This window comes from Pygocentrus nattereri, chromosome 12 (assembly GCF_015220715.1).
Source record: "Pygocentrus nattereri isolate fPygNat1 chromosome 12, fPygNat1.pri, whole genome shotgun sequence".
NCBI classification, from domain to species: Eukaryota; Metazoa; Chordata; class Actinopteri; order Characiformes; family Serrasalmidae; genus Pygocentrus; species Pygocentrus nattereri.
Window position 1 is genome coordinate 4080549 of NC_051222.1, and position 24285 is coordinate 4104833.

The window sequence follows — 24285 nt, forward strand, 5'->3', positions numbered from 1 at the left end:
TCAGCACAAAAACACAGAATCAGCACAAAAACAATCAGCGAAAAAACACAGAATCAGCGCAAAAAAAAAAACACAGAATCAGCACAAAAACACAGAATCAGCAAAAACACAGAATCAGCGAAAAAACACAGAATCAGCACAAAAACACAGAATCAGCGCAGAATCAGCGCAAAAACACAGAATCAGCGCAAAAAACACAGAATCAGCGCAAAAAACAGAATCAGCGCAAAAAAACAAATCAGCGCAAAAACACACAATCAGCGCAAAAAACACAGAATCAGCACAAAAACACACAATCAGCGCAAAAACACAGAATCAGCACAAAAAAACAGAATCAGCACAAAAAAACAGAATCAGCACAAAAACACAGAATCAGCGCAAAAACACAGAATCAGCGCAGAATCAGCACAAAAACACAGAATCAGCGCAAAAACAGAATCAGCACAAAAACACAGAATCAGCGCAGAATCAGCGCAAAAACACAGAATCAGCGCAGAAACACAGAATCAGCACAAAAACACAGAATCAGCGCAGAATCAGCACAAAAACACAAACAGCGCAGAAACACAGAATCAGCACAAAAACACAGAATCAGCGCAGAATCAGCACAAAAACACAGAATCAGCACAAAAACACAGAATCAGCACAAAAACACAGAATCAGCGCAGAATCAGCACAAAAACACAGAATCAGCGCAAAAACACAGAATCAGCAGAAAAACACAGAATCAGCGCAGAATCAGCACAAAAACACAGAATCAGCGCAAAAACACAGAATTAGCGCAAAAACACAGAATCAGCGCAGAATCAGTACAAAAACACAGAATCAGCGCAAAAACACAGAATCAGCACAGAATCAGCACAAAAACACAGAATCAACACAAAAACACAAAATCAGTGCAAAAACACAGAATCAGCACAAAAACACAGAATCAGCACAGAATCAGCACAAAAACATAGAATCAGCACAAAAACACAGAATCAGCGCAAAAACACAGAATCAGCACAAAAACACAGAATCAGCACAAAAACAGAATCAGCGCAAAAACACAGAATCAGCACAAAAACACACAATCAGCGCAAAAACACAGAATCAGCACAAAAACACACAATCAGCGCAAAAACAGAATCAGCACAAAAACATGAATCAGCGCAAAAAACACAGAATCAGCACAAAAACACACAATCAGCACAAAAACCCGAATCAGCACAAAACCACAGAATCAGCGCAAAAAACACAGAATCAGCACAAAAACACAGAATCAGCGCAAAAAAACACAGAATCAGCGCAGAATCAGTGCAAAAACACAATCAGCGCAGAATCAGCGCAAAAACACAGAATCAGCGCAAAAACACAATCAGCACAGAATCAGCACAAAAACACAGAATCAGCACAGAATCAGCACAAAAACACAGAATCAGCACAAAAACACAGAATCAGCGCAAAAACACAGAATCAGCAGAAAACACAGAATTCTGCGCAGAACCAGCACAAAAACACAGAATTAGCGCAAAACACAGAATCAGCGCAAAAACACAGAATCAGCACAAAAACACAGAATCAGCACAGAATCAGCGCAGAATCAGCACAAAAACACAGAATCAGCGCAAAAAACACAGAATCAGCGCAGAACAGCGCAAAACACAGAATCAGCACAAAACACAGAATCAGCACAGAATCAGCGCAGAATCAGCACAAAAACACAGAATCAGCGCAAAAAACACAGAATCAGCACAAAAACACAGAATCAGCGCGAATCAGCGCAAAAACACAGAATCAGCGCATACCAAACACAGAATCAGTCACAAAACATTAGAATCAGCGGCAAAAAACCACAGAATCAGCACAAAAAACACAATCAGCACAAAAACCACAATCAGCGCAAAACACAGAATCAGCACAAAACACACCACAATCAGCGCAAAAAACACTCAGAATCAGCGCAAAAACACAGAATTCAGCACAAAAACACAGAAATCCAGGGCTAGAATCAGCGACAAAAAACACAGAATCAGCCAGACAAAACACAGAATCAGCGCAAAAACACAGAATCAGCACAAAAACACACAATCAGCGCAAAAACACAGAATCAGCACAAAAACACACAATCAGCGCAAAAACAGAATCAGCACAAAAACAGAATCAGCGCAAAAACACAGAATCAGCACAAAAACACACAATCAGCACAAAAACACAGAATCAGCACAAAAACACAGAATCAGCGCAAAAACACAGAATCAGCACAAAAACACAGAATCAGCGCAAAAACACAGAATCAGCGCAGAATCAGTGCAAAAACACAATCAGCGCAGAATCAGCGCAAAAACACAGAATCAGCGCAAAAACACAATCAGCACAGAATCAGCACAAAAACACAGAATCAGCACAGAATCAGCACAAAAACACAGAATCAGCACAAAAACACAGAATCAGCGCAAAAACACAGAATCAGCAGAAAAACACAGAATCAGCGCAGAACCAGCACAAAAACACAGAATTAGCGCAAAAACACAGAATCAGCGCAAAAACACAGAATCAGCACAAAAACACAGAAACAGCACAGAATCAGCGCAGAATCAGCACAAAAACACAGAATCAGCGCAAAAACACAGAATCAGCGCAGAATCAGCGCAAAAACACAGAATCAGCACAAAAACACAGAATCAGCACAGAATCAGCGCAGAATCAGCACAAAAACACAGAATCAGCGCAAAAACACAGAATCAGCACAAAAACACAGAATCAGCGCAGAATCAGCGCAAAAACACAGAATCAGCACAAAAACATAGAATCAGCGCAAAAACACAGAATCAGCACAAAAACACACAATCAGCACAAAAACACACAATCAGCGCAAAAACACAGAATCAGCACAAAAACACACAATCAGCGCAAAAACACAGAATCAGCGCAAAAACACAGAATCAGCACAAAAACACAGAATCAGCGCAGAATCAGCGCAAAAACACAGAATCAGCGCAGAAACACAGAATCAGCGCAAAAACACAGAATCAGCACAAAAACACAGAATCAGCGCAAAAACACAATCAGCACAAAAACACACAATCAGCGCAAAAACACAGAATCAGCACAAAAAAACAGAATCAGCACAAAAAAACAGAATCAGCACAAAAACACAGAATCAGCGCAAAAACACAGAATCAGCACAAAAACACAGAATCAGCGCAGAATCAGCGCAAAAACACAGAATCAGCGCAAAAACACAGAATCAGCGCAAAAACACAGAATCAGCACAAAAACAGAATCAGCGCAAAAACACAGAATCAGCACAAAAACACACAATCAGCGCAAAAACACAGAATCAGCACAAAAACACACAATCAGCGCAGAATCAGCGCAAAACCACAGAATCAGCGCAGAAACACAGAATCAGCACAAAAACACAGAATCAGCGCAGAATCAGCACAAAAACACAGAATCAGCGCAGAAACACAGAATCAGCACAAAAACACAGAATCAGCGCAGAATCAGCACAAAAACACAGAATCAGCACAAAAACACAGAATCAGCACAAAAACACAATCAGCGCAAAAACACAGAATCAGCACAAAAACACAGAATCAGCACAAAAACACAGAATCAGTGCAAAAACAGAATCAGCACAAAAACACAGAATCAGCACAGAATCAGCACAAAAACACAGAATCAGCACAAAAACACAGAATCAGCGCAAAAACACAGAATCAGCACAAAAACACAGAATCAGCGCAGAATCAGCGCAAAAACACAGAATCAGCGCAAAAACACAGAATCAGCGCAAAAACAGAATCAGCGCAAAAACAGAATCAGCGCAAAAACACAATCAGCGCAAAAACACACAATCAGCGCAAAAACACAGAATCAGCACAAAAACACACAATCAGCGCAAAAACACAGAATCAGCACAAAAAAACAGAATCAGCACAAAAAAACAGAATCAGCACAAAAACACAGAATCAGCGCAAAAACACAGAATCAGCGCAGAATCAGCACAAAAACACAGAATCAGCGCAAAAACACAGAATCAGCACAAAAACACAGAATCAGCGCAGAATCAGCGCAAAAACACAGAATCAGCGCAGAAACACAGAATCAGCACAAAAACACAGAATCAGCGCAGAATCAGCACAAAAACACAATCAGCGCAGAAACACAGAATCAGCACAAAAACACAGAATCAGCGCAGAATCAGCACAAAAACACAGAATCAGCACAAAAACACAGAATCAGCACAAAAACACAGAATCAGCGCAGAATCAGCACAAAAACACAGAATCAGCGCAAAAACACAGAATCAGCAGAAAAACACAGAATCAGCGCAGAATCAGCACAAAAACACAGAATCAGCGCAAAAACACAGAATTAGCGCAAAAACACAGAATCAGCGCAGAATCAGTACAAAAACACAGAATCAGCGCAAAAACACAGAATCAGCACAAAATACACAGAATCAACACAAAAACACAAAATCAGTGCAAAAACACAGAATCAGCACAAAAACACAGAATCAGCACAGAATCAGCACAAAAACACAATCAGCGCAAAAACACAGAATCAGCGCAAAAACACAGAATCAGCACAGAATCAGCACAAAAACACAGAATCAACACAAAAACACAGAATCAGGCAAAAACACAGAATCAGAGCAAAAACACAGAATCAGCACAAAACCAGAATCAGCGCAAAAAACACAGAATCAGCACAAAAACACAGAATCAAAGCGGCAGAAATCAGCACAAAAACACAGAATCAGCGCAAAAACACAGAATCAGCACAAAACACAGAATCAGCGCAAAAACACAGAATCAGCACAAAAACACACAATCAGCGCAGATCAGCGCAAAAACACAGAATCAGCGCAGAAACACAGGAATCAGCGCAGAATCAGCACAAAAACACAGAATCAGCGCAGAATCAGCACAAAAACACAGAATCAGCACAAAAACACAGAATCAGCGCAAAAAACACAGAATCAGCGCAGAATCAGTGCAAAAACACAAATCAGGGCAGAATCAGCGCAAAAACACAGAATCAGCGCAAAAACACAATCAGCACAGAATCAGCACAAAAACACAGAATCCAGCACAAAACACAGAATCAGCGCAAAAACACAGAATCAGCATAAAAACACAGAATCAGCGCAAGAATCAGCGCAGAATCAGCACAAAAACACAGAATCAGCGCAGAATCAGTGCAAAAACACAATCAGCGCAGAAATCAGCGCAAAAACACAGAATCAGCGCAAAAGCACAATCAGCACAGAATCAGCACAAAAACACAGAATCAGCGCAAAAACACAGAATCAGCGCAGAATCATGCAAAAACCAATCAGCGCAGAATCAGCGCAAAAACACAGAATCAGCGCAAAAACACAAATCAGCACAGAATCAGCACAAAAAACACAGAATCAGCACAAAAAACACAGAATCAGCGCAAAAACACAGAATCAGCAGAAAAAACACAGAATCAGCAGCAGAATCAGCACAAAAACACAGAATCAGCCAAAAACACAGAATTAGCGCAAAAACACAGAATCAGCGCAGAATCAGTACAAAAACACAGAATCAGCGCAAAAACACAGAATCAGCACAGAATCAGCACAAAAACACAGAATCAACACAAAAACACAAAATCAGCGCAAAAACACAGAATCAGCACAAAAACACAGAATCAGCACAGAATCAGCACAAAAACACAGAATCAGCACAAAAACACAGAATCAGCGCAAAAACACAGAATCAGCACAGAATCAGCACAAAAACACAGAATCAACACAAAAACACAAAATCAGCGCAAAAACACAGAATCAGCACAAAAACACAGAATCAGCACAGAATCAGCACAAAAACAGAATCAGCGCAAAAACACAGAATCAGCACAAAAACACACAATCAGCGCAAAAACACAGAATCAGCACAAAAACACACAATCAGCGCAAAAACAGAATCAGCACAAAAACAGAATCAGCGCAAAAACACAGAATCAGCACAAAAACACAGAATCAGCACAAAAACACAGAATCAGCACAAAAACACAGAATCAGCGCAAAAACACAGAATCAGCACAAAAACACAGAATCAGCGCAAAAACACAGAATCAGCGCAGAATCAGTGCAAAAACACAATCAGCGCAGAATCAGCGCAAAAACACAGAATCAGCGCAAAAACACAATCAGCACAGAATCAGCACAAAAACACAGAATCAGCACAGAATCAGCACAAAAACACAGAATCAGCACAAAAACACAGAATCAGCGCAAAACACAGAATCAGCAGAAAAACACAGAATCAGCGCAGAACCAGCACAAAAACACAGAATCAGCGCAAAAACACAGAATTAGCGCAAAAACACAGAATCAGCGCAAAAACACAGAATCAGCACAAAAACACAGAATCAGCACAGAATCAGCGCAGAATCAGCACAAAAACACAGAATCAGCGCAAAAACACAGAATCAGCGCAGAATCAGCGCAAAAACACAGAATCAGCACAAAAACACAGAATCAGCACAGAATCAGCGCAGAATCAGCACAAAAACACAGATCAGCGCAAAAACACAGAATCAGCACAAAAACACAGAATCAGCGCAGAATCAGCGCAAAAACACAGAATCAGCGCAAAAACACAGAATCAGCACAAAAACATAGAATCAGCGCAAAAACACAGAATCAGCACAAAAAACACACAATCAGCACAAAAACACACAATCAGCGCAAAAACACAGAATCAGCACAAAAACACACAATCAGCGCAAAAACACAGAATCAGCGCAAAAACACAGAATCAGCACAAAAACACAGAATCAGCGCAGAATCAGCGCAAAAACACAGAATCAGCGCAAAAACACAGAATCAGCGCAAAAACACAGAATCAGCACAAAAACACAGAATCAGCGCAAAAACACAATCAGCACAAAAACACACAATCAGCGCAAAAACACAGAATCAGCACAAAAAAACAGAATCAGCACAAAAAAACAGAATCAGCACAAAAACACAGAATCAGCGCAACAACACAGAATCAGCGCAGAATCAGCACAAAAACACAGAATCAGCACAAAAACACAGAATCAGCGCAGAATCAGCGCAAAAACACAGAATCAGCGCAGAAACACAGAATCAGCACAAACACAGAATCAGCGCAGAATCAGCACAAAAACACAGAATCAGCACAAAAACACAGAATCAGCGCAAAAACACAGAATCAGCACAAAAACACAGAATCAGCGCAGAATCAGCGCAAAAACACAGAATCAGCGCAAAAACACAATCAGCACAAAAACACAGAATCAGCGCAAAAACACAGAATCAGCACAAAAACACAGAATCAGCACAAAAACAATCAGCGCAAAAACACAGAATCAGCACAAAAACACACAATCAGCGCAAAAACACAGAATCAGCACAAAAACACACAATCAGCGCAAAAACACAGAATCAGCACAAAAAAACAGAATCAGCACAAAAACACAGAATCAGCGCAAAAACACAGAATCAGCGCAGAATCAGCACAAAAACACAGAATCAGCGCAAAAACACAGAATCAGCACAAAAACACAGAATCAGCGCAAAAACACAGAATCAGCGCAGAAACACAGAATCAGCACAAAAACACAGAATCAGCGCAGAATCAGCACAAAAACACAGAATCAGCACAAAAACAGAATCAGCGCAAAAACACAGAATCAGCACAAAAACACAGAATCAGCGCAGAATCAGCACAAAAACACAGAATCAGCACAAAAACACAGAATCAGCACAAAAACACAATCAGCGCAAAAACACAGAATCAGCGCAAAAACACAGAATCAGCACAGAATCAGCACAAAAACATAGAATCAACACAAAAACACAGAATCAGTGCAAAAACACAGAATCAGCACAAAAACACAGAATCAGCACAGAATCAGCACAAAAACACAGAATCAGCACAAAAACACAATCAGCGCAAAAACACAGAATCAGCGCAAAAACACAGAATCAGCACAAAAACACAGAATCAACACAAAAACACAGAATCAGTGCAAAAACAGAATCAGCACAAAAACACAGAATCAGCACAGAATCAGCACAAAAACACAGAATCAGCGCAAAAACACAATCAGCGCAAAAACACACAATCAGCGCAAAAACACAGAATCAGCACAAAAACACACAATCAGCGCAAAAACACAGAATCAGCACAAAAAAACAGAATCAGCACAAAAAAACAGAATCAGCACAAAAACACAGAATCAGCGCAAAAACACAGAATCAGCGCAGAATCAGCACAAAAACACAGAATCAGCGCAAAAACACAGAATCAGCACAAAAACACAGAATCAGCGCAGAATCAGCGCAAAAACACAGAATCAGCGCAGAAACACAGAATCAGCACAAAAACACAGAATCAGCGCAGAATCAGCACAAAAACACAATCAGCGCAGAAACACAGAATCAGCACAAAAACACAGAATCAGCGCAGAATCAGCACAAAAACACAGAATCAGCACAAAAACACAGAATCAGCACAAAAACACAATCAGCGCAAAAACACAGAATCAGCACAAAAACACAGAATCAGCGCAGAATCAGCACAAAAACACAATCAGCGCAAAAACACAGAATCAGCACAGAATCAGCACAAAAACACAGAATCAGCACAAAAACACAGAATCAGCTCAGAATTAGCACAAAAACACAGAATCAGCACAAAAACACAGAATCAGCGCAGAATCAGCACAAAAACACAGAATCAGCGCAGACAAGCAGCACAGCACAAACCTGCACATCGGAAGGAAGCACAATGAGCTCAGACTGCGCAGCGGCAGCGCTTCAGCCCACCTTCCTCACCTGATGAAGACTAAAGCTGGACAGCGCCTGAAGAGCGGTGAGGAAATCCTTAATGAACCGAGGACAAATGAGCTGGAAAAGAGGCAATTTGCTGAACAGGTCACACATATAATCTTAGATGGTTTTAATAAGACGGGAAATCAAAGTTTCTGTAGCAGCATGTTTTTATACGCACGGCACAGTGTGAACGTGTGCAGCCCCTCCTTCATTAAGAAATTGGTGTGGTTTCCCCCACAGGGGGTCTCTGACCACCTAGACAGCTTTAGTGTCACCAGCCAACTGGCATGAACCCAAACGATCGGATATAACTAAGTTCACGTGTTCTTGGGTCCAGCTGTCAGCGATACGACTGCATTGCCTGGATCCTTCAGGCCTGAGTCCCATCTGAATCTGAATGTAAGTGGCTGTAAACTGGTACGACCACCTTAAATCGTGGCCTCGACAGTCGGTTTAGTGTGTGATGCACGCGCCGGTGAGAGAGCTGCGAAATGTTAACCAAAAGGGGCTTGGAGCTAAAAGGCCAGCAGGGAACACCAGCGCTAGAAGTTATTTTGAACTGTATTGCTGTTAGAACCCCAGTAGGGGGCAGTACATCACACTGCTGTGCACTGAAAAAAACTAACTTGTAAGATTTACTTGATAAAATCCTGGAAACAGTTTGCGCTGCATTTTTAAAGTACATGTTACTCCTGTAATGTCAAGTTCAACTTACTCGTCAAGATCAAGTAAAATGTACTCACCGCTAAACGTAACATCTCTTAGGATATTAGGTAAATGTTACTTAATTATATTGAAGTTAAAAGTTATATTTACTAAACAAATGACGTCAAGTGTATTTAGTTTTTCTTCATAGATAGAAAGGTCATTACTTCAAAATGTTAAGTAAATCTCTTATGAAAAAAATATTTAAATTGTATTTGTTTTTTTTTTCTTTGAGAGTTTTTTTAGTTGCTATATTTATGTAAATGTTGCTGTTTTTATACATTACCAAATGTTTTTTTTTTTATACACACACACACAATATTACCTAAAAACCCAAAGAAAATAAAATATATCAACTGTTTATTCAACATTAAAGAACTGAATGTTCACATGACGTGTTGGGTATTTAAAAGTGCATTAAGTAAAACAGAAAACAACCACATTGGAATATTCTTTAAAGCACTTGTACAATTCAAACACGTCATCAGGGCATGCGGTCACTCACTGGCTGGGGGCTGGACTGGATCACTTACTTCAAGAAAAAAGAAGAAAACAATGCCTGACCCAATTAAAAATGGTAATTTTGTCTGCTGTGCTAAACACTTTCAATACTTATTCATGAGCAAACTGACAAAAATATAAATAAATAAAACATATATAAAAATAAAATTGCATCACATGACCTCACCAACAGAAGACAAGGTTTTAACCTCACGGGACTCTGAAGAATTGACGTGACCAGAATTCTTGCAGCTCTTGTAGAATCAACATTAACAATGAACTGCTAATTGAAATCTGCACCAGCCAATGTTCTTGCTTACAAGGATTATACAGTATATTCTACTGTAGACTATTTAACTTCAACTGTGTTCAACAGTCGTGCCCTTGTCAGGATATACTGAAAAATCTGTGTATCAATATGATCTTGGTCTTGCCTAAATCTACTACATTCAACAGCTTTGGTGCTTTTAAAATATTCAATTTAAAGAGTCCTCTGAACCTTCTGAAACACTGCAACTACAACATACAGACTGGCATTCTGAACTAGCGCACTAATGCTTCAAATCATTTAAGAAGATCTAGAGGCTTTAAAAAGGAACTCCACAGATTCATCACATTGATCAGATCTGTGGACTTCAGTGGTTGAGAAGAGTAACTGCGGGTTCAAGGTGCAATGGCTCACAGCAGAGAAACTTACATATCTCATTACAATTGGGTTGTAATGCACAGAACACAACTACAGCCATTTATTTACCATCCAAAACTACCAGTGACTCTACATGGGCAATACAATTTGAGTAAATGAATAAAAGTGTGGAAAATCTAAGATAATTGTCACAACACCCCACCTTAATATATTGACTCAATAAAGGTAATACAATGCTTATTGTTTAAATGGAGAAAATACTTTTTTTTGTTTGTTTTTGTTTTTTCCCCACAACCCTCCGTTAGGAGTTTTGCTTAGCTAAGCTAATTAGCAGCAGGTGTTTCTAAGAACGTATTTTCCACAGATGTAAAAGCGACCATTGCCTGAAGAAGCAACGATTGAGTCTTTGAAGAAAAAAGGCTTTATTGGTAGCTTAGCTAGTTAGCTCTGCTAGCCCAGGAACTCTTTCATAACTCTTTCATGTTCTTTTACATTTCATATCCTTTCATACTTCTTCTGGATAAACAAACGTTTCAAACACATAAATGAAACCACAGGTGTTTAAAGAGTAACAGTAAATGCTTTGTTTACTGCGTTTAGTGAAGCGAGAGAAAAGGGCTAATTAGCCAGACTGGCGAGCCAGAGAGGAAGTGACAAGAAGATGGGAAATGTAGTTTTCTTCCTCTTCATGTATTATTTTTATACTGACCGTGGGAGCAGCTATTAAAAACTACATCCACCTTTTTAAGATTTTCAAGAGTGGCTTTTCACGTAGCTGCGTTTGCTGATTTTACTCTTCATAAACACACATCACAAAAACAAAAATGCCTTTATTTACTCTGATACACTGCAGGACTATGACTGTAACTCACACTGAAGGAGTTAGGAGCTTCATCACAGCACAAAATATGAAGATATACTGACAAACTGAATGTTCAGCATATTAGATCATGAAAATGTGACCGAGTTAATAATTTTATTATACTTAAATATTTTTCTCTATAGACTAAACCAGCCATTAGGGGTGTACTTTGTGTACTTCTGGTGCTGCTCCCAAGCCCGGATAAATGGTGAGGGTTGCGTCAGGAAGGGCATCTGACGTAAATCCTGTGCCAAAACTATCATGCAGATCACAATTATGATTGCCATACCAGATCGGTCGAGGCCCGGGGTTAACAACGACCGCCTCCGCCTCTCGAAGACCATCAAAGAGGAGAAGAGGAAGGCGGGTTAGAAGGCAGCGAGAGAGAAGGAAAGGCAGGATTGTGGAGGTTATAGTAGGGACTCTGAACATAGGGACAATGACTGGTAAAGGCAGAGAGCTTGCAGACATGATGGAGAGAAGGAAGGTAGATATTCTGTGTGTCCAGGAGACCAAATGGAAAGGAAGCAAGGCCAGGAACATTGGAGGTGGATTCAAACTGTTCTATCATGGTGTAGAGAGGAAGAGAAATGGAGTAGGGATAATCCTAAAGGAACAGCTTGTGAAAAGTGTTCTGGATGTAAAAAGAAGTTGGAGGTTGATGGTGTAATTTTGAATGTGGTCAGTTCATATGCACCACAGGTTGGTTGTCAGTTAGAGGAGAAAGAAGAAGTGGAGTAAGATGGATGAAGTGGTAGATGGTGTCCTTAGAGAGGAGAGATTGGTGATTGGTGCAGACTTTAATGGACATGTTGGTGAAGGAAACAGAGGGGATGAAGAGGTGCTGGGTATGTATGGTGTGAAAGACAGAAATGCGGAAGGTCAGATGGTTGTAGATTTTGCAAAGAGAATGGAAATGGCTGTGGTGAACACGTATTTTCAGAAGAGGGAAGAACACAGGGTGACATACAAGAGTGGAGGGAGGTGCACACAGGTGGATTATATCCTTAGCAGGAGATGCCACCTAAAGGAGATTGGAGATTGTAAAGTGGTGCCAGGGGAAAGTGTAGCAAGGCAGCATAGGATGGTTGTCTGTAGAATGAGATTAGAAACAAAGAAGAGGAAGAGAGTGAAGACAGAACCAAAGATTAGATGGTGGAAGCTGAAGGAGGAGGATAGTTGCAGGCAGTTCAGGGAAAAATTGCAACAGGCCATTGGGGGCAGTGAGGAGCTACCTGAGGACTGGGAAACTACAGCTAAGGTGGTGAGAGAAACTGGCAAAAATGTTTTGGGTGTTTCGTCTGGTCAGAGGAAAGAAGACAAGGAAAGTTGGTGGTGTAATGAGGAAGTCCAGGAGAGTATTCAGAAGAAGAAGGCAGCTAAGAAAAAGTGTGATAACCAGAGAGATGAAGGAAGTAGGTAGGAGTACTGTGAGGCTAGTCGCATAGCAAAAAGAATGGTGGCAAAGGCAAAGGCTCAGGCCTATGATGAGCTGTATGAGAAGCTGGACAGTAAAGAAGGAGTAAAGGACTTGTATCGTTTGGCTAAACAGAGAGATAGAGCTGGAAAGGATGCACAGCAGGTTAGGCTGATAATGTTAGAGAGGGAAATGTACTAGTGAGTGAACAGAGAGTGATGAGTAGATGGAAGGAGTACTTTGAAGAACTAATGAATGAGGAAAACGAGAGAGAGAGTAGGACAACGGGGGGAGAGATAGTGGATCAGGAAGTGCAGAGAATTAGTAAGGTGGAAGTGAGGGCAGCTTTAAAAAGGATGAAGAATGGAAAGGCAGTTGGTCCAGATGACATACCTGTGGAGGTATGGAGATGTTTAGGAGAGAAGGCAGTGGACTTTTTAACCAGGTTGTTCAAAAAAATCCTGGAGAGTGAGAGGATGCCTGATGAGTGGAGAAGCAGTGTATTGGTCCCCATTTTTAAGAACAAGGGAGATGTGCAGAGCTGCAGTAACTACAGAGGTATAAAGTTGATGAGCCACACCATGAAGGTATGGGAAAGAGTTGTTGAAGCAAGGCTAAGGCGAGAGGTTCAGATCAGTGAGCAGCAGTTTGGTTTCATGCCCAGAAAGAGTACCACAGATGCAATTTTTGCATTGAGAGTGTTGGTAGAGAAGTACAGAGAAGGTCAGAAGAAGCTACATTGTGGATCTAGAGAAGGCATATGATAGGGTGCCAAGACAGGAACTGTGGTAATGTATGAGGAAGTTAGGTGTAGCTGAAAAGTATGTTAGGGTGGTGCAGGACATGTATGAGGATAGTGAGACAGTGGTGAGGTGTGCAGTTGGAGTGACAAATGCTCAGCTTTGAGCCCCTTCTTGTTTGCAATGGTGATGGACAGGTTGACAGATGAGGTCAGGCAGGAGGCTCCATGGACCATGATGTTTGCAGATGACATTGTAATCTGTGGTGAGAGTAGAGAGCAGGTGGAAGAGAATCTGGAGAGGTGGAGGTTTGCACTGGAGAGGAGAGGAATGAAGGTCAGTAGAGATAAGACGGAATACATGTGTGTGAATGAGAGGGAGGCAGGTAGAAAGGTGAAGATGCAAGGAGTAGAGGTCGTAAAGGTGGATGACTTCAAATATCTTGGGTCAACCATCCAGAGCAATGGACAGTGTAGAAAAGAGGTGAAGAAGAGGGTGCAGGCAGGATGGAGTGGGTGGAGACGAGTGTCAGGGCTGATGTGTGACAGAAGGATAGCAGCAAGAGTGAAAGGGAAGGTTTACAAGACAGTAGTGCGTCCTGCTATGATGTATGGTTTGGAGACTGTGGCTCTGTCTAAAAGACAGGAGGCTGAGCTGGAGGTGGCGGAGATGAAGATGCTGAGATTTTCGTTGGGAGTGACAAGGATGGACAAGATTAGAAATGAGCAGATCAGAGGGACAGTGAAGGTGGAGCAGTTTGGAGATAAAGCCAGAGAGGCCAGATTGAGATGGTTTTGACATGTGTTGAGGAGGAATAGTGGATATATTGGGCAAAGAATGTTGGAGATGGAGCTGCCGAGTAGAAGGAGAAGAGGTAGACCTCAGAGAAGGTTTACGGATGTAGTGAAGGTGGACATGGAGATGGTTGGTGTGAAAGTAGAGGAGGCAATGGATAGGGCAAGATGGAGGCAGATGATCCGCTGTGGCGACCCCTAAAGGGAGCAGCCGAAAGAAGAAGATTTTTCTCTATAGACTACTCACTCACTCACTCACTCACAGATCTGTGTTAATAATCTAACAGTAACTCTGTTCACATCCAAAGGATTTTCTCACTGAAAATGTTTGAGCTCTTCAGAAAGTCGGTCGATGTTGGTGATGGAAACGCAAACTGGTGGTAAAATTTTATGAATGTCAGTGAAACTTTTTTCATTCAACTTTAGAGGATAAATGTTTCTCAACAACTTCACATGCCTCTTACAGCAAACTCTGACGACATGGAGGAGCGACGGAGCTGAACTGAGGAGACGAGAGCGCTTTAAAAAGGAAGACTGACCCTTTCAGCTCTTCCAGAGAGAGACGTCCAGAAAAGACAACAGCTTTTTCACAAGGAACGAGTTCAAACAGCTCCATACGGCAGACTAACGGAACAGGTGCACAGAAGAAAACAACAATAAAATAAAGAATGAAATAAAATAAATGATCTCAGTTTGTGGGGAAGTGAGTGAAGCTGAAGGTCACAACATTCATGAAATCAGAGAAACAGTCAAACACAACTTCTTACTCATGAGCCAAAACGTCTGTAACCGTGTTTTACAGATTATTCCATCAACACATGAAGCAGTTTAATCCCCAGTAGAAGAGAATATTTACATGCAGGTTCATTTAATCTCTGTAATTTGAGCAGAAAGTGGACAGAAAGTCGATGTAGCTACAAATAATGAAACATGGAGAACAACAAAATCTCCAGGCAGTGACTGTGAAATATCTCAGTATGTGAGTGTCGGTCCTACAAACTCCAGCTCACATTTATATTCATCTCACACACACTGAGGAGCCAGTACTATAAAGTCCAAATCCAGCGTAAAGCGGTTCAGTGAAGGAGCAGCTGAAAGTGTGTAAATGGGTCAGTCTGTGTGTTTCCGTGGAGACGCTGTAGAAGGACAGAGAGCCGGCCGGACAGTCCAGATACACTCCTACTCTGTTAGACTGAGAGAAGGGAGCAGAGACAGCAGTGATGATCTTATTGTGCCAGACAGAGAATCTGATATTAGAGCAGCTCAGAATCCAGGAATTCTCATTCCATCCTAACCGACATTCATAACTGATTCCTTTTCTCCTGATTCCTTTATAAGTCACTGCTATATAAACATCTCCGCTCCACTGAGCCTCCCAGTAACAGCGTCCAGTCAGAGTCTCTCTACAGAGAAACTGATCCCAGACATCAAATCTCTCTGGATGATCAGGATACGACTGACTCTCCTCCACATTCACCACCTTTCTGTTCTCCTCACTCAGAGAGAGACGAGTGTTTGCTGTGTTTGGGTCCAGAGTGACATCACAGGAATCTGAACAAGAGACATTAACACAGAGAGAGTGTGTGAGTGTGTGTGCTTCTCAAACTGTGTGTGTGTGTGTGCGCGTGTGTATATGTGTGTGAGAGGAGTGAGTGTGTACGTGTGTGTGTGTGTGTGTGTGTGTGTGTGTGTGTGTGTGTGTGTGTGTGTGTGAACTTACATTTCTTTAGTCCTGGTTTCATCCTGACCTCCCCCCCATAATCCACCCTGAGAGAGAGAGAGAGAGAGAGAGAGAGAGAGAGAGAGAGAGATAGCATGTTAGCTCGTGCTAGCGGTTTAAGCTGTAGCATTGGGTCATTGTTAGCAGGATAGGTTGTATCTTGCATTTTAGCTTATGGCTAGCATGTTTGCTTGTGGCTAGCCGGTGGGGTCACAGCAAAGACATTATAAATGATTTTGGCCATGACTAGCAGGTCACGACTTGTGCATTAGCTCACAGCTAGCAGGTTTGGTCACAGCTGTGTCACAGCTGGGGTTTTAGGTAGCAGCGACTGTGATAGCTCACTGTTAGCCAGTTGTCATGGCAGAGACATTAACTTGTGGTGGGTGTGTTAGCTTGAGGTTGTTGACCTTGGCCAGGGGGTTTAGACAGGAGGCTAGCATGTTTGCTCACATCTAGCAGGTTCTGCCATGGTAGAAACATTATAAGGGACTTTGGTCATGGCTAGCAGGTTAACTTGCGCTAGCAGTTTAGGGTGTGGCTAACATCTTGCTAGCAAGGCAGTTCGGATTTAGTGTGTTAGTTTGTGGCAGACATGTGAGCAGTGAGGTCACGGTTAGATGTGTGTTAGATCGGGACTGATGTGTTATAAAGGACTTTAGTTGTGGCCCATTGTCAGCAGGTTTGGCCCTGGAAGAGAAGTTCTAAAGGACTTTGGGCTCAGCTAGCCGGTTTGGCCATGTCTGTATCAGTTTCACAGCTTTAGGTAGCAGCGACTGTGTTAGCCCACTGCTAGCAAGCTGTCATGGGACAGACAAACTTGTGGCCGGCTTGAGGATTTTGGCCGTGGCTCTTAGGGTCTTAGCTGGTGCATTAGGCTGTGGGAACCATGTTAGCCCTGCCAGCAGGTTATGTTGAGGAAAAGACCTTAAAAAGGATTTTGGTCTTGACTGTCAGGACAGACTGCATTTAGCATGTTAGCTTGACTCCCATCCAGCAGGTTCTGATGGTGAAAGGACATTAAGGGACTTTGGCTTCGTCCGTCGGTTTGGGTCACAGCAGCTCGTTAGATCACAGCTACCACAACATCCTACCAGACAGTCGATGGCTCAGGGACAGAGTTGTCAGTAAGTCGTGTGGACGAAACCAGTCCTGCGTGTTCGTTGATGCAAAAAAAATGAGACAAGTATATCAGACTGAAGTGAAACAAACAAAGTTTTATTACAGAATTCTGGAGACGTTACAAACAGAGAACATGCATCATGTAAATCCCAAGTAAGCTCTGACCTCCCAATGTGTTCTGACTCCTTTTATACCCTGAAGCTGAATATGTGTGTGCGTATAAGCTAAACCTAAATGTGTACATGTTCCTGTTTAGTGGGTGCAATGGACATATGGTTTACCATATATGGATGTGAAAACCTCATGTTCTAACGAAAACCTCACGTTTTAACGGTTAAGCGCAGACCTACTTCAGTTTGTGGCCTTGGCCAGTTTCCTGTTGCGTACATCTCTGCATGTTTGTCACATACTGCCTGTTGTAGCCTGCCTTGCCATGCAAATGTCATAACTCTTTAACGCTAAGCACGAGTTAATGCCTTCTGATATTAATGCTTAAATGTATGCTACTACAAACATTAATACTCAAAAGTATTCTACTAAAGATGTAAAAATCCACAGTCGTCATCACTCAGCTGACAGTCAGTAAGCGGCGCTGACCCAGACCACGGCCGGTCTGGGCTTTTAGAACGTTCTGCTTCATGCCGTCTGACCGCTGTGATGTCAGAGTGGTTGAGCTGCTCTCAGTCGGTAAATGGCCGCGTTACAGAGGAACAGAAGAGTCTCTGAAAAGTCTTCCGTTCTCTGTGAATACAGACGTACAGTAGAACAGCCTGAGCTGTAATACTGAGAAAGTTAGAGATGATCTGTTTGGTGAGTTTGGACAGTGAAGTTTGTTCTACCAGGACTCCTTTTTAAGTGGGACATTCCAGCTCCTCTACTAACTGGTTCACTGACTGTTTTACAGGTTCACTTTTCACTCCGTTACATTACTGTCAGCTCAGATAAATCTCTGGAAATAAGCTCAGTGAGTGTGAAATTAACAGTGCACAGAAAAAAAAACTGCATTTGTAGCATCAAAGAACCATGAATATATCATAAAAACACATTTAAAAAACTGAAACACGTTAATAAATAAATAAATAAATAACTGAATGAATGAGTCTAGATTAATAAAACACCTGAGTTCGGTTCTCTTTCTTTTTAGGCTTTTTTTCTCCGTTTACTTTGGTGGTTATTACAAATTACTGAGAAAAATGCAGAGACAAACCATAAATACATCACCACACAGAAGAGCTTTTAAACATGTTTGAGAGATGTTTGTATAAGAGAATTCTTTGGAATGGGGAGACCCATTCATAACACACTACAACCAGCAGGATGGTTTACGGTAAACCAGCATATTGATGGAAAAGTATCATGTAAGATAATCCCAGAAATAGCAGGAACACTGGGCTGTGTTTCATCTTTTTAACTGAAGGAGTAGCCGGTCCTTCTTGTTAACTGGAGTTTGGTAGAGACAGACTTTTATAACATGTTTAATGTGAGAGAGAGAGAGAGAGAGAGAGAGAGAGAGAGAGAGAGAGAGAAAACATCGAGAAAGGCAGAGAGTGAGAGAAAACAGCAAGAGAGACAGAGAGAGAGAAAACAGTGGTAGAGACTAAGCAAGAGAGAAAAGAGAGAGAAAGAGAGAACATCGAGAAAGACTGAGACAGAGAGAGATAAAACAGAGAGAGAAAACATTGAGAAAGACAGACAGAGAGAGACAGAGAGCGAGAGAGACACAGAGAGAGAGAGAGAGAGAGAGAGAGAGAGAGAGAGAGAGAGAGAGAGAGAGAGAGAGAAAAAACATTGAGAAAGAGAGAGCGTGATGGGTAAATGAACTAAAATCCCTGTGAAACTATCACCTGAATTACTGTAGATGTCACCATGTATTTTAAGCTGAAACTAAAGATGTAAATAAACAGTTAAATGATTAATTAAATAAACGTAAACAGGGTAACTGGAGGATAAGTTAGTATCTGGAACAGTATTATCAGTTTATTGAAGAATGGAGGGATGGGAAAGGAGTACATAACGATCCTGGAAGGTAAACAAGGAGCAGTGATTTGATTTTAAAATCCTGAAGCAGAAATTGACAGTTGGTGTAGTTGGTGTCACTCACTGTGTGATGTTGGTCACTTTTCTACAGACGGATGTCATTAAATCTGTTATCCTAGTTACGGCTCTGCTGCACAGGCTCAGCCGACTGGACGGTAATTTTAGTGCCGTATTGGGATCATTACTCAAAACAGGAACTACAACAGGAATTACAAGTTAACAACGACTTTCTCAAACTGCAGTGGGAAACTTTACTTAACACATTTTAAAAAGTCACCCAAGTCAGTACTTCTGTGTTACTCTGCACCAAACTGACTCCCTATATTAGTGGACATTTTCATTGTTTCCAGCAATTTTTGTAGAACAAGCAATTTGTTTTGCCAACACAATAAAAATAATTTAGCAAAATGTTTTTCAAATATATTAAATAATCTTTTAATATTGTTACAACAGTCTACAAATCAGAAATATTATATGTATGAACTTTTTTTTTTCCCAGTATTGCATCTAATTTCAAAATATGCATCCGGGGACCCAATCTTGCCTTTTGCCTTGGGCCCCAGAATCACTAAATCCCCTGACTGCATGGAACATGTTTCTGAAGCCGAGCTCGGCTTCAGTGATGGTAGATCTGCCTCTGTCTTTGATGAGATGAGGTCATCTGATTGGCTGTTCCTGGGCCACGCCTAACCACACCTTTCGATCATTCATTCGCTCTAACTCCGCCCCGTTTACAGTTGTTCTGATCTGCGTTGGCTTGGAGCCGCCATGCCAATCAGGAAAATACAAAGAATCTGTCACACACATCTAAACCGTGATGATCCCTTAATCTTCTACTTACACTATGACCACGAAAACAGGGCCCCAGCTGTTCAGCACAGTATATGAAGACCCCTGGTATGAAGATCTCTGCTCCAACCAAGCTTTGAGAGCCCTACTTAGACTCTACCCCTAAATTTTTGTTTAATCTGTTTATTGAGAAGCATAGTATGGACAGTGTGCAACATACTGCGTTATAGTACAGTTGCTTCAACATTTTAAAATAAAAAAACAAAGATGGAACATCAACATTCAACAATGCACAAGCACGCCCTCCATCCTACCCCCCACTCTGCTGCACGCATCCAACCAAACCTCCTTTCCTATTACAGTCAGTTGTCTTTCAATTAAGAACAAATGGGCCCCAAAGTTTCTCAAATGCGGCCAGGTTGCTTTTTAAAATATATCATATTCTCTCTAGATGTAGAATACATGTCAGTTCTGCTAACCATACAGTAGGTGCTTCCTGTATTTTCCAGAAGGACAACATGACCTTTTTTGCTACAATAAGTGCATAATCAAGTAGGGTTACAAGGGCACCACTCAGCACTTTCGGTCCCACAAACACCCCAATTATAATCAACACTGGGTCAGGGTTCAAATCAGCCTTTGGAATATTAGACATGCTTTTAAATATATCTTTCCAATACTTCTCCAATTTGGGATATAAAACATAGCTATGTAACACTGTGGCTTCTACTACTTCATATTTATTACACATGGGTAAGAGCTCTGGGAAGAAAGTATGTAACTTTGATCTACAATAATGTAGCCGATGTAGGATTTTAAATTGAAGTAAATGGTGTTGTACCTTAATAGAACATGTATGTCAAGACCTCTCAAGACCCTCTTTCCAGGTTTCCCTAGACAGTTGGAAACCCAATTCTTCTTCCTAAACTGCTTTTATTACTTCAGTTGATGGGAGGCTGTCTTAACAAACAGTCATAGCAATTACTTATTTGTATATCTGAACTAGTGCTAGTTTCCAGTAGCTTGTCCAACTAATTTGGGTTTGCTGATTCATAATTAGTAATGTGTCTTCGCACATGCTCTCTAATTTGGAGATATCTGCAGAAATTGGTATTTTTTAGACGAAATTTTCCCTGCAGTTGCTGAAAAGATGCAAAGACCCTGTTGATATACAAATCTCCAATATTTTGGATCCCTAGATTACTCCAGCGTTCAAAAGCTTTATATAAATTTGATGGAACAAAGGATGGGTTATTTAAGACAGGTGTTATTTGTGGATGTAGCAACAAACTGTATTCACAGACTGTGATTTTCAAAAGTGTATCTGAGCCCATGCAGTGATTTCCACAACAGAATCATGTCTGTTTTAAATGCAGTCCTGGCTGAGGGTTCAAAGATCATGGCCTGCCAATACTGTTTTTTGGCCTTGTTCCCTGCATACAGAGATTTCTCCAGAGTCCTTTAATGTAATTATGTACCATAGATGATGAAAAGCAAAAGTCATCTGCTGTTTTACATTGAGCAACGTTATTCATTAAGTGTTGCACTATTTGCCTATGCAGTCTTTCACAGAGTGGTGAACCCACCTCATCTTTACTTGTGAAAGTCTCCACTTCTCCGAGATGCTCTTTTTATACCCAATCATGTTACTGACCTGTTGTCAATCAACCACCAGGTGTTTTTTTTTTTTAGCATTGTCCCAACTGTGCGGGACGTGTTATTGATAATGTAAATATTTTTCAATAGCCAATAAAATGTCAACTTTTGATATATTGCCTTAATAGTTTTTTTTTTTCAATTAAATATAGAGTTTAAATTATCTGCACATTGATTTTGTTCTTATTTACATATTGCACCGCATTCTAACTTTTTTTTAATGGTGTTGTATAAAAACAAATAAAAGCTAGGTTAGACAGTGCTGAGTAAATAATGCCTGTGTCAATATAATTGGCTTCTTTTTAGATTATGGAAGTATTACAGCTGAAAAAGCTTTTCAAGAGTTTAACAGCCCACTGCATGTCTCTTCTATCCAATGATTTTGTTAGATCTTGCTACTACTACTACTACTACTACTACTACTACTACTACTACTAATAATAATAATAATAATAATAATAATTGATTCCAGTGCACGCGCACACACACACACACACACACACACACACACACACACACACACACACACACACACACAGAGAAAGCTGTCTGTACCTGAGAGTCTCCAGTCTGCAGTGTGGATCCTCCAGTCTGGCAGAGAGCAGCTTCACTCCTGTATCTCCTGGGTGGTTGTAGGTCAGATCCAGTTCTTTCAGGTGTGAGGGGTTTGAACTCAGAGCTGAAGTCAGAGCAGAACAGCCTTCCTCTGTAATCATACAACCAGATAACCTGCAGAGGAGAGAGGACACTGTACAGATTGTATACAAAAGTTTGGGCACCCCTTGTCAAATTACACATTTTCTTGATTTTCTAAGTGAAATTAAGCACATATCCTCTAATGCAAACATACTTCAGCACATTTTAATGTATAATAAGTATTTATTTGTCAAATGTATCATAAAATATTGCTTCTGAAAAAGTTGTGGCACTGTTTTATTTTACAAAACAAGAAAACATTCTGTTAAAAATAAACAATAGACAAAATAAAATTTACACAACAGCTTCTCTAAAATTAAAATGAAAACAAAACAAACACAAAACTCATTAAAAAAACACCGTAATTCTGGTGGATCTCAAAAAGGAAAAGACATCTTGATTTGGTATTTATAGTTGATGACAAGGGAGGGTGTTTTATTTATTTTTGTAAGTCTTCATAAAGATGTCCAACTTTGTGTTTGTTAATTGTTTAATAATTTCAGGAGGGTTAGAGTGTATGGGATTATAGTGGGTGATACTAGAAATGAAACAACAGTGATTTTTTTTCTCATGTGCATCTAATATGGCTAAAGAAGATAAATCTAAGGAAGATTCAATGGAAGATATTACACTCGCATAAAGCCAAAGGAAAATGTTCTAAAGCTAGAGTTTTAAAAAAAAATCCTAAAAACTGTACAACCCTGTTAGACCACTAGAACTGTCCCTGTCAGATACACAGACCTTATAGTTTTCATATTTGAGAGAGGAGAAAATCAAGCTCCACTCTTACTTCAGATCTGAAAACATCCATAGGTGTTTTTCTGCATCCTTCCACTGTGAGAAGACAACTCAACACTATGAATCTGAAAGCATGTGTAGCTGCCAAGAAGCTCTAACTTATGGAACACAGAGCAGTGCATTTGTAAACAAGGGCAGAGTTGGACTGAATACATCAAAAGGTGTAGTTATGATCAATTTGTCTTATTATTGAATTATAAATGTGTCTTAGAAGTTAATAATTTGTACTTAATGGTCATTTTGACTGAAAATGACAAATGCAGCGTGGTCTCTGATTTTTGCAACATATTATATAAAACCAAATATTAGTAATTTGTTACACACGATCTCTCAATACAGGGACTTTCTTTCATGGACAGGATATTTTATGATAGTATATACTTGCCCATCTTTTTGATGTAGCATTGTATATCAAGAATGAATTACCAGAAATCACACCTGAGTATCTCCAGTTTACAGTGTCGACTCTTCAGTCCAGTAGAGAGCAGCTTTGTTCCTGAATCCTGAAGGTCATTTTTACTGAGGTCCAGATCTTTCAGGGAAGAGTTTACCAGTTGCAGTACTGATCCCAGAATTTCACAAGATTTTTCCTCAAGATTGCATGAATCTAGTCTGCAAAGAAAGACATCCAGCATCTAACAAAACAGGCAAATACATTGACTGCATATTTGCATATTTGTAGCTTACTACAACCTAGGATGGTTCTGCTAAGTGACAAAATGAGAAATGTGTATTTCATTTACTCAAAAAAATGGTGTACTTATATATAAAAGTTGAATATATATTCATATGTAGATGAATATAAATGGCACTGTAATGAGCAATTGCTGTTTAGCCCATGTTTTCATCTTTGTTACCATATATTTTTAGCATAGAAGTTTATTTACAGAATTTTTTTTATAATAAAGACACAATGTTTCAAAAATCCTATGTAACTTACTTTATTAGTCTGTGTTTTATTTTCTCTATCTTCTG

At 40.4% G+C, this 24285-nt stretch overlaps 2 protein-coding genes across 2 annotated transcripts in view; both read right to left on the reverse strand.

The window, feature by feature from the left end:
• The window catches only part of LOC108416016, an 89469-nt gene that overhangs the window by 36352 nt on the left and 28832 nt on the right, over positions 1-24285 (reverse strand). The window lies entirely within an intron of this gene.
• The window catches only part of LOC119261549 (stonustoxin subunit alpha-like), a 14815-nt gene continuing 5932 nt past the window's right edge, over positions 15403-24285 (reverse strand). The window contains exons 3-6 of the mRNA XM_037543760.1: positions 23749-23922; positions 22372-22545; positions 16213-16259; positions 15403-16043 (exon numbers count right to left, since the gene is read on the reverse strand). Coding sequence (XP_037399657.1) covers positions 15511-16043; positions 16213-16259; positions 22372-22545; positions 23749-23922 — 928 coding nt within the window. The 3' untranslated portion in view covers positions 15403-15510. The remainder of the gene's footprint in view (positions 16044-16212; positions 16260-22371; positions 22546-23748; positions 23923-24285) is intronic.